The 14,543-nt window shown below is 40.7% G+C and overlaps 1 protein-coding gene across 2 annotated transcripts in view; it reads left to right on the plus strand.

Annotated features, from left to right (window-relative positions):
• The first annotated feature begins 5,987 nt into the window (after window positions 1–5,987).
• prdm5 (PR domain containing 5) overlaps window positions 5,988–14,543 on the plus strand; it is a 36,423-nt gene continuing 27,867 nt past the window's right edge. For both annotated transcript variants that reach the window (XM_072388737.1, XM_072388738.1), the window contains exons 1-8: window positions 5,988–6,208; window positions 6,907–6,990; window positions 8,493–8,615; window positions 9,827–9,992; window positions 10,134–10,311; window positions 11,651–11,743; window positions 11,874–11,995; window positions 12,652–12,731. In XM_072388737.1, coding sequence (XP_072244838.1) covers window positions 6,110–6,208; window positions 6,907–6,990; window positions 8,493–8,615; window positions 9,827–9,992; window positions 10,134–10,311; window positions 11,651–11,743; window positions 11,874–11,995; window positions 12,652–12,731 — 945 coding nt within the window. In that variant the 5' untranslated portion in view covers window positions 5,988–6,109. The remainder of the gene's footprint in view (window positions 6,209–6,906; window positions 6,991–8,492; window positions 8,616–9,826; window positions 9,993–10,133; window positions 10,312–11,650; window positions 11,744–11,873; window positions 11,996–12,651; window positions 12,732–14,543) is intronic.

Genomic DNA, 14,543 nt, shown 5'->3' on the forward strand with positions numbered 1-14,543 from the left:
AACTGATTACAGCAGCTCAAATACAGTTGTGGTCTGAGAAGAAGAAATCCCTAGAAGGACACGTTTACCACTAGTTTAAGACGTAAGCTATTTCAAAACAGCAATTGGGACATTCAGTCACACTGGCTCATTGACTCTGATGTAAACATGTACATCGTGATCCAGTCTTTGGCGTAATTTTCAACCAATGCTTGTGATTTGGACCAATCACAGAGCAGTTAGGCAAAGGGCCACAACACAACAGGAAGCCATTGGCATAAACACAAGCTATAAACACAGTAAACAACAGCAATAGAACGCTGACACACTGCTGATTAAAGAGGAGGGAACATTTGTTGAAGAGGTGTCTGAAAACGGAATATACACAAACAATCAGTGATTAGAGATGATGTTAATCTCTCAGGGTGAAAGTCAACAAATCAAGGTGAGCGGAGATAGAAAGAATATAACGGAGTTCATGTGAGGTCTGTTGGTTGCCTGATAGTCTCAGCACTTTTGCAACAGTGCGTTCAAATCACATTCATTGCTGACTGTTTATACTTTTAATCATTTTAGAGAGGAAAAGCCATCTGGCTTTACTTTACATGCTTTTAATTGGACAAGTCATGACTCTTTTCCCCTCTAGTTTGTACTCTTTCATCTCTGTCTTTTGAAATGTTGATGTGCCAAATCAACTTGGATCACTTTCTCGAGGACATCCCCTTCCCAGAGGGACTATTCTTGAGAACAGAACAGTATTGCTGGTCATACTCAATAAAAGTACATATTGTTAGCAAAGAAACCAGCATCCCCCATGTTCTCACTGAGTATTATCCCTCAAAAATAAATAAATAAAAATGCAGTACTATCTGAACATAATGTGAATGAAATACAGAATTCAACCCAATTTCCAAAACAATGGGAAAATAATATTAGTGTGTTCTTTTACATCCTGTGGTATGTGAAGAGGTTCTGATGCAGTTTGTATACAAGGTTAAGAAAATGCATGTGTCGGATTAATTATTGTTTCAGATGGAGACCTCACATGCACTATGTCACATGCGTGCATTTCTCATATCTTAGGAAAAACAATCTGCATCATTTTCCTGACTCACCCATAAACTCAAAACTCTCAGAATATACTTAGGAAGCAGGAGTCGCGGCTGCAGTTTATCTGTTTTTCAGAAACCATAGTGTACTGATAGACACAGCTCAGAAATGAGTCATTTCCTGTATCCGTGTCACATGGTTTTTGCCACTGACTTCACGGGACTAGCCACAGGTTAAATATTAATTCTCCTGGGAGATGTGATCATGAGAATAAATTATGACTGATTATTTTGCCCTATGGTCTTTGATAAATCTAACTAACATTATTATTATTTTTTTTTATCCCAACCCCAGTAATTTGTTTTCCAGTGTACAGGAGCTTTGATGCCAACTGGCTGGAAACCAGAGGTTTTCACCCCCCCAACAGCTCAATCAACAGCCCAGGAACCAAAATTTACTAATGTTTTAAGGCTGCTGGGAAAGATGGTTCCTCATGGTTCTTCTTTGGAGCAGGCAGCGTAACCAAAACCTTCCACATAAAGCGAGACTTACAGTCATGAGGAAAAGACAGTATACTATCTTTGAAGATTTTATATGTCAAGACATCATAAAAGAATAATCTGGTCCTTACCAGGTCTTACAATGAGGTAGGTTCCACCACAGATGAACTACATTGTGTGACATATTGTTGGACACAGTGTTGGTAATAACGGTGTTAGAGTATAACGGCGTTGCTAACGGCATTATTTTTTTTCAGTAATGAATAATCTAATTAATTACTTTTCCCACCGTTGCAATGCTGTTCCAGTTACTGAGAATGTGAAGTGGCGCGTTAGTACAATTTGGTTGAATGAAGCGCAAGGTGTCAGATTTTGGCCACACATCAGCTGCCTGAAGAGAGCAGGGGTTGGGATGATGACGCCATTGCAACTGCGATGATGATTGGCTGGGTGGCTCACGCTGTCTCACTCACTGCATGCTCTGACTGCCAAACACAACAAGACAGCGACAAGTCCTCAAACTGGAAGTACTGACAGTACTTCTCGCCCATTTTAAGTAAAGGCAAGATTGTTTATGTAACATGCACGCTATGCCCAGGAAAAAAGACATGACACTTGTTGCTGCTGCTGCTAAGTGGCAGGCTGCAATCTATTGTGTTCAAATAAATACCAAATGTTCTAAAATACTGTTTTTATTCTTCAATCAGCTACTATAAAGGTTAAAGATGTTATAGAACGTAATAGCGTATAGAACATGAAAAATAACGTCACAGTTACTTTTCTGAGTAACTACCATTTTCGGGCTATAAAGCGCACCGGGTTATAAGCTGCAATATCAATTGTGACTGCTAAAGTGCATTAAATTAAACAAAACTCAGATAAGTCAAACTTTATTCAACTCACTTGTTGTACTGCGTGACTGATACCGTTGAGTTTGAAATCCGGTTTGTAAGCATATCTCTTAACAGGAGACATTTTTAGGGCAGGGGGTTTAGAAAATGAATGAATTAATGTACACACCTTAATGTTGAAGCACAGATCGTATTACTCCGCGAGGCTGGTGACTACGGTGGCTGTAATGCTCAATCCATCAAGCAGTGCAGCTTCGTTGCTTACCAAGGCTGTCCTAAAACATTTTGACAGATTTTTGAGCGCCGTGTACCACATAAAATCAGTTCTAGGTCAGAAAGCACAACCAGGCGCACCGCATTATAAGGCGTACTATCAATTTTTGAGAAAATTGAAGGATTTTAAGTACGCCTTATGGTCCAAAAATTACGGTAACTACTCTTACAATGAGGTACAATGAGTTACTAACTCAATTACTTTTTGGGGGAAGTAGTTTGTAACTGTAACTAATTACTTTTTAAAAGTAAGATGACCAAGACTGCATATTACATTGTGTCATTATCCATTTAAATCAAAGAGGGTCTTGTAGGAAGGTTTGGTTCACGTGGTTGATGTGCTGCCTTCTTTAGGCCAGAACCACAAGAACCATCCTTTCCAGCAGCCGTAGACTGTTAGTGATTTTTTTTTTCTCTTTTCTGCTGAGTGGACAGTTTCAAGGTTTGGCAGCAAACCAATAAATTCACAATGGGACACACAACATTTCAGTTTTTGAAAGGGATTTGGGACTAATTGTAAATGGGGAAACTGATCATGGTGGTTTCCTGAGGTAGTTTGAATTGAATGAACGCAGTTAAGTGCAACAATTTCCTGTGTAATAACCTAGAATTAACGAGTCTGCATCTGCAATGATGATCAGCCTGGGCCATCCATTTTCTTCAGTTTGTTCTTCAGAACTGTACTGGAGAGTTCACAATAAGGAGTTTTCTCATCCTGTAAAATAATAAGTTTGTCTGGCTTAACCAAAAAAAAACATTAGGTCATGTTCATATTACTCTAACTGAAAGTGACTTTGGGATAGTTTCAGCCTCATCCAAGTTTTCCACATTTTGCAATTTAATTATTCTCTTTCTTAATCTACAAACCAAAAACTGAAGGTTTCTAGTTTTGCATCATTCGCACCGTCGCCTCACAGCAAGAGGGTTCCAGGTTCAACTCCTGGCTGGGGCCTTTCAGTATGGAGTTTGCATGTTCTCCCTGTGTATGCATGGGTTCTCTCCGGGTACTCCGGCTTCCTCCCACCTTTCAAAAACCATGCATGTTAGGTTAATTGGTGTCTCTATAATTGTGAATAATATAAATGTGAGTGTGTGTCTGGTTGTTTCTCTCATTTATCTCTGTGTGGCTCTGTGATGGACTGGCGACCTCTCCAGGGTGTACCCCGTTTCTTGCCTGATGACTGCTAGGATAGGCTCCTGACCTCCCGCGACCCGACTGATGGATTAAGTGGGTATAGAAAATGGATGGATGGATGGATAGTTTTGTACTTCTGACAACAAAAGGCATCAAAGACTTCTTGGGAATGACTCTACAAATTCTGTACACTTCTCCTTTGGAGGTTTAGGCGGGTATAGAAAATGGATGGATGTTGTAAAGGGGAGCTGTTTTAGCTTTGCTTGTTTCCTGCCATATCTAAATATACTGGTGTCATGTCAGATCATATTACTAAACATGAACACAGGTGATGATCAGGTAAGGTAAGGTAAAGTAATGCCTCTGAGACTATTTTGATACCAGCTCATCACAGATGAGCAAGTGGACATCTGCATCAAACTGAAGCTTACTTGATAGATTGATTACAAGTAGGAATACGTTTTTCACAGAGCCTATGATTTAAAGACTAAATCATGTGTCAAATCAATAAGCAGGCAATGAATCTGAAATCTACTTAACAGGCGCATTCTGCTACGATATTTGTTGTAGTGCATGTTTGCTGTGTTCATTCTGATATTCCCGTCTGGATTTGAGCTGAAACATCCATGGAGGGCATCGAGAAGTTGCCATTTACAATCTACAATAAGAAATTATGTTATATGGTAGCGTTAGTTTGCTTTCAGAGCTTCCAAATCATAGATAAAGAGACAGCTTTTGTACATTTGCATTTATGTATTCAGTAGATTTTAAGTTTTACTTCTTCATACCCCCTTTCAGACAATTTGCATTAATTAATGTCATATATGAAGGTATTCATACTTACAAGATTATTCAATTGGGAATTTTGTTTATATTATTAGTTTCTATTTATGTTCAAATTTATATATGAATATATAATGCAATGTTGAGCTAATACTGGTGAATATGTATATGTTGTTTGGGATTGTTCTTTTTGTAAATACTGTTTACCAATCACTTTTGTGGTAATTGTCTGAAATAAATAAATAAATTCATTCATTCATTCATTCATACATGCTTTTTCAGGGGAAATGAGAATGAATTAAGTATATTTAAAGAACAATTTACAATAAACAATTACCTTGTTGTATTTTATCAATCAACTAGTCACACAATGTATACTACTTCACAGATCATTTCAACAGACAATAACAAACCTAACAACTATTTTAACAACATGTTTGTCCCTGCCTCCTGTTAGTTGCAGGGTTGCTGAGAGCCAGCGACTTTCTATGCAATATCTATGAAAAACTCACGGGTTGAATTGAAATTAAGTACATTTACTCAAGTGCTGTGACCATCATGAGTATAAATCTAACGTAGCCTACTTCCAATTTTTGAATGATTGTTTTTTCTTACTTTCTATGCTTCCTCTAATCCGCTCATTTTTAATGGGACATATTGTATGTTTTAACTGTACTATTCTCATCTGACAAAAACATGCATGTTAGGTTAATTGGCGTCTCTGAAATTGTCCTTAGGAGTGAGAGTGAGCGTGTGTGTGGTTGCTTGTCTCGTTTGTCTCTGTGTGGCCCTGTGATGGACTGGCGACCTGTCCAGGGTGTACCCCGCCTCCCGCCTGATGACCGCTGGGATAGGCTCCAGACCCCCCGTGACACGACCGATGGATTAAGAGGATATAGAAAATGGATGGATGGATTCTCATCTGAAAGTTGGAGTTACCGATGAGTGTAAAAATGAAGATTCTACCTATAATAAAGCAGGCTATTGCCTAAGTCTAAATTCACTCTATAGATGTCCTCCACTTCAATCAGCCATGGTTTTATTAATAACTTTTATTAAAACATTTTAATTAAAATGTATTGAATACTTTGTGCCACTATGTCACAGTTAACCTTTGATGTTATGATTGGACTTTTCTGACAGGTTTCCACTTTGAGTTATGAATGCAAGAGTTTAACTCGAAATAGGGTTGTGTAAAGTGTTATATCGCTGTTCTATTGGCCTAAATTTCCACTACGGGACAAATTGCAACGTATAGCTGTAGCACAGTGAGGCTGTCGTCCTGAACAGGCAGGCAGAGCAGCCTGAATGAAACGCAGGCTGGAGCGTGTTGTACGACAGAAAGGTAGCCTCTGGTTACAAACTTTGGACCAATCAGGACGCCGCTTTGCTTTCCTACAGCAGGAGCAACAGAAGTTCAACCTGGACTGCTTAATGAAGAAACTATCCGCTTGAAATTTAAACTGACAATGCTTTTTCACTTCCGCTGACATACCTCACAGCCAACCATTTGTCATTGAAGGAAACGTTTCCGAGTGATGACAATGTTGGGTATGTACGTGCCAGACAGATTTTCTCTGAAATCGTCTAAGGTCCAGGATGGAATCGGTCTTTACACGGCGAGGCGAGTGAAAAAGGTTTGTTGTTTTTGACTGGGGCAACTTTGAAGCCGAGGTTAATCGCCGGAAGCGTTCAGAGCTACTTTTTAGAAGTTAGAAACGTTCTTTGGTCGCTTTTTCCCTTGCAGTCGCTGTCAAAAGCTCAGTCTCAACCCAAGGCTTCTGTGACGTTAAGTGCCACGTAGCTACAGTAACTGCAGTGGTTTCTCTGAGTTCACTTCGTGGATTAATGTCGGCAGAGACCAGGCGCGCGGCGTCGGTCTCGTGGACCCACAGAAACGTTAGATTTATATGAGGGATTTGAACTTTTTCACGTCATTCTTCCGAACTTTACACATTGTCCCAGTTTCGTCAGATGTTTAGGGAAAGGCGTATGGAGCTATGGAATGCTTCATTGGACCACTGGGCTTTTTGTCAGGCGGGATGTTTTCGCATTGTCATTCAAATATGTAACACTAGCTGAAGATGAATATGAATTCAACATGAATTACACATTTTGAGCACGCCCCTTGTAAGGTCAGAGGAATAAAAATGACCAGTACTGAGGGATGTGCTCACATGTCACATCAAGCAGTAGGCGTGCCTATTTGCCACTCAACACTGATCAGCAGTGCAGAAGTCATGTCCTTGGCTGAGGTGTATTATGTTTCAGTATAATTAATTTTGGCTGCCAGTATGTTTTATAAAGGCAAGTGATCCTTCTGTTTGTTTTCAAGGGAGAAAAGTTTGGCCCCTTTGCTGGTGAGAAAAAGCTGCCCAGTGAGCTGGATGAAAGCTCCGACACCAGGCTGATGTGGGAGGTGAATGCACACGCATCCTGCATTGTTCCAACACATTTCAAGGCACACACCTTTAGAGGAAGAGTGAATGAAGGTGGTGATTTTTTTTTTAGAAGGTCTCATTCAAAGTTGACCTCATTTTTTTTTAATTGGCCATTCATGTAACACCTCTAAAGCTTGATCAAACATTTAAAGTTCCCACGATACAGCGAGAGTAAAGACAGTAGACTGCGCATAAAAGACGGAAGAATCACTCGTTCCTGTGAGAGAAGCCAACAAAATGTAAAATAGTGCCGACGGTTGTTAGGGAGTGACTCTTAAAGCATCTGTGGCTCCAACAGTCTCCCATTAAAACAAAAACAACAAAACTTTCATTATAAAATAGATATTCTTCAGAAATATTCCTTTTTTTGTCCAATCACATGTCAAGTATCACTCTCCCTTTCCGCCCACTTGAGTAAATTAGGTCACTTCTAGCTCCAAAAACGCCAGTGACAATGGAAAAAATGCTGTTGATGTAATAAAATATTGGAGAGCGTACATTTGGCTCCTTCTTAGCTCTTAAACTTCAGTCAAGAAGAACTTCAGTCCCCCCTCCCAGGCATGCAGGAGAAGCTGCGGTGGCTGCAATACACACACACAAAAAGCTATTTGAGACAGTGTTTGGTTTGTCTGTTCTGGGATGCCGTAGACACATGATAGAGCACAAAAAGGAAGACCAACAGTGTCTGTGCGTTTAAAGGGTTCAATGTAAGGTTGCAAAAACATTTTTTTACCTGGTGAGAAGGTAGTTACAAATCTCGTCTTACATTTACGACAGCAGACGGTATATAAATCCAAAAACATTGTTTACCGTTTAATGTAAACTGCCGTTTGAAGCCTCGTGACATCAGTTTATACAGAATTGCACCAAACTTAAAAGGATTGGGAAACGCAGTCCAGAATTAATTTATGATTCATCAACAGTCCAGGAAGAAACACTAAACTGTGCAGCAGAACTTTCGCTCCCTTTTAGTAATCTTGCAACCGCTCGGATTTATCTTTTGAGTCCGTAAAAGGCCCGCTTTGAAGGCTGCGACTGCTGTACTAAAGTCGTGGAACATTTGTAAGTTTCTTTAGAACGAACTATAGCCACGTAAGCAGCAGCTGTAATTAACAGAGGGAAATGAGCATTCTTTTGCAATTCAGCGGAAAGCGCATCCTTTATCACATGTAATATGTTCTCTGTTACTCTGTGATAAAGGCGACATTTCATTACGCTGCAGATCAATGAGCCGCCGCAGCTGATATAAACAAACTCTCATCTCATGATGAAGAGAAGCCACTGATGGTAACCACTAAGACAAGTCATGTAGTTATCTGTAGCCGTCACATTGTGAGGTTCAGAGCTGTACATGTGAGTAGGTGTTCATGTGCGAGGCCAGCACACTTCAAGAGAAGACAAACATTCAAGGGAACGAGAGAAGAAGAAACGGTTGCTAACTTCTGACAGCTCTTGCAGTTACTACTTTTTTTTTTCTTAGGTCCGTGGCAGTAAAGGAGATGTGCTGTATATTCTGGATGCAAGTAATCCTCGCCATGCCAACTGGCTGCGGTTTGTCCATCAGGCGCCTTCACAAGAGCAGAAGAACTTGGCAGCAATTCAGGTACATTTCCACTCTGTGGACAATGAATCCCTCAGACTTAACCCCACTCACCCCCTAAAAAAGAGAAAAAGTAAAGGATAAATAGTACAGGCAACGCACATCTGTCGGAGAAGACAAATCAAGAAATCTCTTTTTGGCACGGAAATCTCCAGAGCGAGATGGAAGGTGGAAAAGAAAGCAGTGGGGTTGTTTTTTGGGGGGTTTGTTTAGTCAAACACACAACATGATTGTGTGAGTTTTAGTAATTGTGAGAAAATGAACACAGTGGATAATAGCATGGGCTAAGACCAGTCTGCAACCGCACAAATTGAACTGGAAAGTAAACACGCTTGACAGTTATGACTGTTTTTATTATGAAAATAGGTTAGAGCTAAAAGGGGAAAACCCATTAAATAAAATTGCTTGCTAAAAGATTCTTATTGTTCAATTATGTTGCAAAACACATCCCTTTGGCTCCGGTCCCTCGGTGGCCAGATGTTTAAAGCGTTCTAATCTTTACGAATGAGTGTTAATAGGGTGTAAAATTGGATAAGGAGAGAAATTCTCTTACTCTTTTTTTTTCTTTCCCAAAGAATTAGAATTAATGTTAAACAATGGTTAGCCAGGTGTACGAGTCCCTATAAGCATGAAAATGAAGATTCATACACATTTTTGAACGTTCTGGATCTGGGAAACTTCACCCCGTTGCACTTGTGAGTAAAAGATTAAAAAAAAGGATTGCTCTCTTATGTTGGAGAAGAAAAATAGAAGTGGAAGGGGAAGAATATGACCACTTCAGGTCTAAGGGCCAAGTTCCTGCCATTAATACTCAAACACACAAAGTGATTGGTTGTTTAAAGGTCATGCAGTTAAATCTCTGCGTTTCATCAACAATGACATTTATTGTTTAGCCTTCCTCTTCCTAATCATTATTTATGTACATTTAGAATCCCATAATTAAAACAAAATGACGTTTTGATTTCATTAACATGACCTTTAAGGACAAGGAAGTTAATGAACACATTTTTAAGGCTTTGTGCCTTTGACTTGTGGCCTCAATCAGACCTTAACCGACTGCTGTCCGGGTGGACAGAGTTCAAACTTCAATAGTTACGCAGTGCGCCTGGTCAAAAGGTTGGAACTGGTTTAGCAGTGGGTCAGAGTGTTTTGTCTTTCTGCCCGTGCTCCATAGCATCGTTTCATTGTGTGATAACCAAAGTTTTATTTGCTAGGATGGCGAGAACATCTTCTACCTGGCTGTGGATGACATAGAGACTGACACGGAGCTCTTGATAGGCTACCTGGACAGTGATATGGAGGAGGAGGAGGAAGAGGAGGAAGAAGTCATTAAAGATGAAGATGAGAACAGTAAAGAGGCCAAGCACCTTGTAGAAATGGGTACCGTGGAAGGTCCTTCATTGTTTTCTTGAATATTCCAGTCATAATTAATCAATCTATGACACCCACGTGAAAGAAAACTGCTGTAGCTGCCTCTCACATTTCCGTGGCATGTTCTTTGTGTGCGCCAAATATCTGCAGAACTTGTAATAAAGAAGGAGGACCACCCCTGCTTGTTGTGTGAGAGCAGTTTTCCCAGCGAGGAGATCCTGGCTGCTCACCTCCAGAGTCTGCACCAGAGACCCAGCACAGAGGAGAAGGAGTTCAAGTGCAGGAACTGTGGCAAGAAGTTCCCCGTCAAACAAGCTCTGCAGCGCCAGTGGGTTTACTGTTACATCGCTTGACCGGTTTAATGGTCAACTTTCTCCTATAACAGTCGGCATTAAGCTGTTGAGAAGCCTGAATGCATTAAATCAGTCCAATGTAGATTCCAGATTGTCTGTTAGGTATCTTAGGTAACTTTGATAATGTGTTAAGCAGAAGTCAGTCATAGTTGGGAACAGCACTCACTTACTTCCTTGCTGTGAATGACATGAGTTAATTGACATCAGTCTCATAACTTGAGCCTGCAGCTGGTTAGCTTAGTAGTCTTGTTGTCATGCCTTGTGGATAATTAGCGGTGTCACTGTGCATAGCCAAGGAAAGTCCTACATTTGTCCTCCATAAACACCCAGCTGATGACATATCACACCCCAGCCAAGCTAATGTTTACACTGTCAGTGCTAGCCCTTATAATTTGTGAGAGACACGTCCACAGCAAAGTGATTGTCGTATTCTGGTTATCTGATAGAGTAACATACTGTAACGATTTCAGAAAGCGCTGCTTCTAGCAGTGTTTGTCTTTACTAAAGCCTGGCAGCTAACTTTCTTTTTACTGTGTGGATCAGTAAAAATCCAGTATGTGGAAGACGGATTTATTTCACGACTCTGCATCAGTCAGGTCTTTATCTCCACCTCGGAGACACTGAATGAGGTGAACAACTTATAGATGACAGGCACTACGAAACTCAGGCTTGTGAGTTGAGCTGCGGGTCTGTTTTGTTGTCTCCCTTCCCAGGGTCATGACCCCGTAATGCAAACTTCTTAAAGGGGAAGGTAACAGCTCATTTGTATGGAGCATATTTGCATTTGAAATGTTTTAATTTGAGTTAGAATCAAACAGATTACATATTAAAGTAAATTTGTCATTAAGTTGTGCTAACTAAACAAATTAAATATGGGTAATAGTTAGAGGGCTTTTGAGCGCCTACTGTTTTGCTTTGTTTTCAGTCTAAATGCTAATATGGTGGCCATCTCTAGTACGAGGAGGAGTATTTTTTTTCATCTAACAGTTTTTTTGTACAAAAGGGATGTTTTTAAAAAAAAATTTATGTGGGGTTGTGTGCAGCACTTATGAGCAATCAGTGTCTTACCTCCAGTAGACAGTGGTCAGTGTGCTCTGTTTGCTGAACCAGAATCTCTCCTGACAGGCAAGCTAAAGTTAAAGTACTCAGACTTGGTCCTCTGGAAAACCTCCTTTTTCAAAAAATTTGCAGAAAAACGTCACAAAATATCACCTTTTTAGAGTTGATTCTTTATTTCTAATTGTTTTAGTTGTTTTACTGGTTGGGTTTTTCTATTTGGCCTCATATTTGTTTATATTTTGAATCCTTCCTCAGTGTTTTGCATTGTTCTGAGTCTCTGGATCCATCAGGTGACTCTAAAGCTCATCAGTGCTCCCTGTGCCACAACAGCTTCAGTTCAGAATCAAGGTAACATGCACCGTCCAACATGTTTACAGAACAACGTGAATTTGCTTAAATAGTCCCTACAATACGTTCTTGCACCGTAATCTTTTGCTTAATTTCCTGCTTTTTCTTCTTCTTTATCTCATGTGCACAGTTTTGAACAACACAAAGAAGCCTGTAAAGGAGATGCCAGGTTCATATGTAAAGCAGAGAGCTGTGGCAAAAGATTCAAAAGCAAGGATGCTTTGAAGAAGCATAAAGGCAACGTTCACACAGGTTGGAATCTCTGTCTTTACTGCATTTGCTGTTTTTCTCTGTGAGGACTGTTACACATTCACAAGCATAAGGTGTTTTGTATTTTCAAGACCTAGGATAAGGAATATGATTGTCCAGTAGCAGCCTCGGCACTCAAAGAACTGCTGCAGCGACCTTGATCAGTTAAAACCTCGGTAATGTTAAGACACATCTCTAATTACTTGAGCTCGATAATTGCTGACCTGCGTGTTCTGGGGCGGCTCAGACTGCCGGATAATTGGACTTCCATAGCTATTTACGATGGGATGTAGGGCAGTGGGAATCTGAGCAGCCTCACATGTGAATCGAATATCAAGCCAAGATTAAGACTCTGAGAGGCCGATTGAGCTTTTATGTTTTTCCCAAACGTGGTCAGGACAACGGGTGTGTGAGTGTGTGTCTGTGTGTGGGCGGGGGGGAAGTGGGTCAGACGCAACAGATGTTGATCGTGTAATTTAGATGGAGATAAATGGAGGATGTCACTGGTCCCTAAATGGTGTGATCACAGAGCATGTGATTATTACCGGCAGTTTTCCTTTAATTTGCAATTATGTTTCATGAAATTGTTGCTCGACGTTGTCAGTTCCATAGATAGATGGGATTTGTAATTTGTAATCGTCTTCTTTTGAATTTTTCAGGGAGCGCACGACGGAAACTCACATGCACCATATGCAACAGAAAGTGCTCCTCCTCTCTGAATCTTCAGGAACACAGAAAGGTGAGGCTTGTACAACATCTGCTGCACGGCTCAGTTAATCCCAGCCACATACTTTGCATGGGATCTGCGAGGACTTACTCAGCTCGCGCAGTTTTGCATGTTCCATTTTTACAGAGACGTCTCTTCGGTGCTGTTTTTTCTGCTGCACGGTGGTATCCATCATACTCCTCTGTTTCTGTAACCCGGTCTAACCTCTCCATCTCACATTCTCCTCTGCTTCACGTGCTTCTGAGTTCACTTATTCCCTCTTTATGATCAAGTTGTTGCAAATGTATTCTGGGTGACACAGAGCAGAGGGATGGTTTCTTTTTCACTAGCTCATCCCACAGGTCTTGTGAAATTTAAGAGGCTCTGTTGGCAGACTATAAGGTTTTAACCTTGGCGTCAGAATTCTCCCTCATATTGATGGATTGCAGATTTGAACACGGCTGTTTGAATGTTATTCTCATACAGATAATTGTTTGCTTTGTTACTGTGCGTATCGTCTCATTCTCAGCTCATGCGTTTGCTTTTTTAGTCACTTGCGTTCGACTTGTCCTTTCCAGGCTACATTCCTCTGTTGCTCACTCATGTAATTTCACTGTAATTACCTGCTATTAAATTAATAGCATTAAATAATTATTATTAATGTAGCTGACATGTATGAATGGTGATTCAACTTTTTGCTATGACGATCGCAAACTAAACAGCGGAGAAGTGGCACCGGCCACATGACAGTTTGCAACTTTTTGCTCCTGCCCTCCCATTCTCCTTTGCTCTGGCACTGGCAAATTTGAAGGTCAAAGTTCACCTTTTATTCATATTCATGATGAGAGATTTGCTCATTTGGTCACAAACAGTCAAATCAGTGACAAATTAAGGGATGAACTTGTGTAAATGGGTGGAGAAGCACTGCAAAGGCAGATGGTTCCACAAAGGTGCACTCCATGACTCAGCTGAACAGTCATACTCTGAGGCATGTAATAGATTAAGGCTGAGCAGGCCCAGTTGATTCAGATTAAGTATCAACATTGCAGGAGGAAAAGATAAATTTGGCAAGCGCTTCAGTCACAGAGACTGCTCAACTGACTGGTGTTTCCAGTGGAGTAGGGATGAGATGACATCTGCATTTCCAACTTATGGAAAGACAGAAATCAGGGTTTGGAAATTAAAGTCGACAGTTTGGGTGACTGGGATGTTTGTGCACTGGTGGAAAGTGAAAGAAAAAACATAAGAGCGGCTCCTCCTCAGCGTACTGACGATGTCAGCGCAGTGATCTGATTGTGTCAGCTGGAACAGTCTGTCAACAGTTACTATATTATGGAGACATGGATGTTGCTGCAGGGATGATGTAGCATTGAGAGCTCACTGAATGGTTTGATGGATAGAACAAAGAGGTTCAGATGCTACAGCCACCACAGTCAACGCAGTTAAACAGCAGTGGGAGATCCTGGACCGACTCGTCAGCCTGCAGTCTACACCACCTTCATCAAAACACCAAATGTGGGAATATCTTGTGGAAAAATGATGTTCCATCCCTCCGGCAGACTTTTGGAGACTTGTCGAATCAATGCCAATATTCATTTAAAGCTGTTGGGGTGTCCAAGGTGGCACCTTGCACCTTACCGAGAGACCTTATGTTGGTTTTTCCCTTAATTAGTCCCCCATCCGAATCATTGTGTAAGAACCAAATATTGTTGGGTTGTTTTTTTTCCTTCTTTCCTTGTTATGTCAGTCTCATTGGAAAAGTGAAGCGATCATGCTTCAAACCATTGGGAATTTGGGAATCACCATAGGAAACCATTGGAGACAGCATTGTTTTTCCGACCCCTA

The sequence above is a fragment of the Leuresthes tenuis genome, unplaced genomic scaffold (genome assembly GCF_036924035.1).
Source record: "Leuresthes tenuis unplaced genomic scaffold, fLeuTen1.0.hap1 SCAF_7, whole genome shotgun sequence".
Taxonomy (NCBI): domain Eukaryota; kingdom Metazoa; phylum Chordata; class Actinopteri; order Atheriniformes; family Atherinopsidae; genus Leuresthes; species Leuresthes tenuis.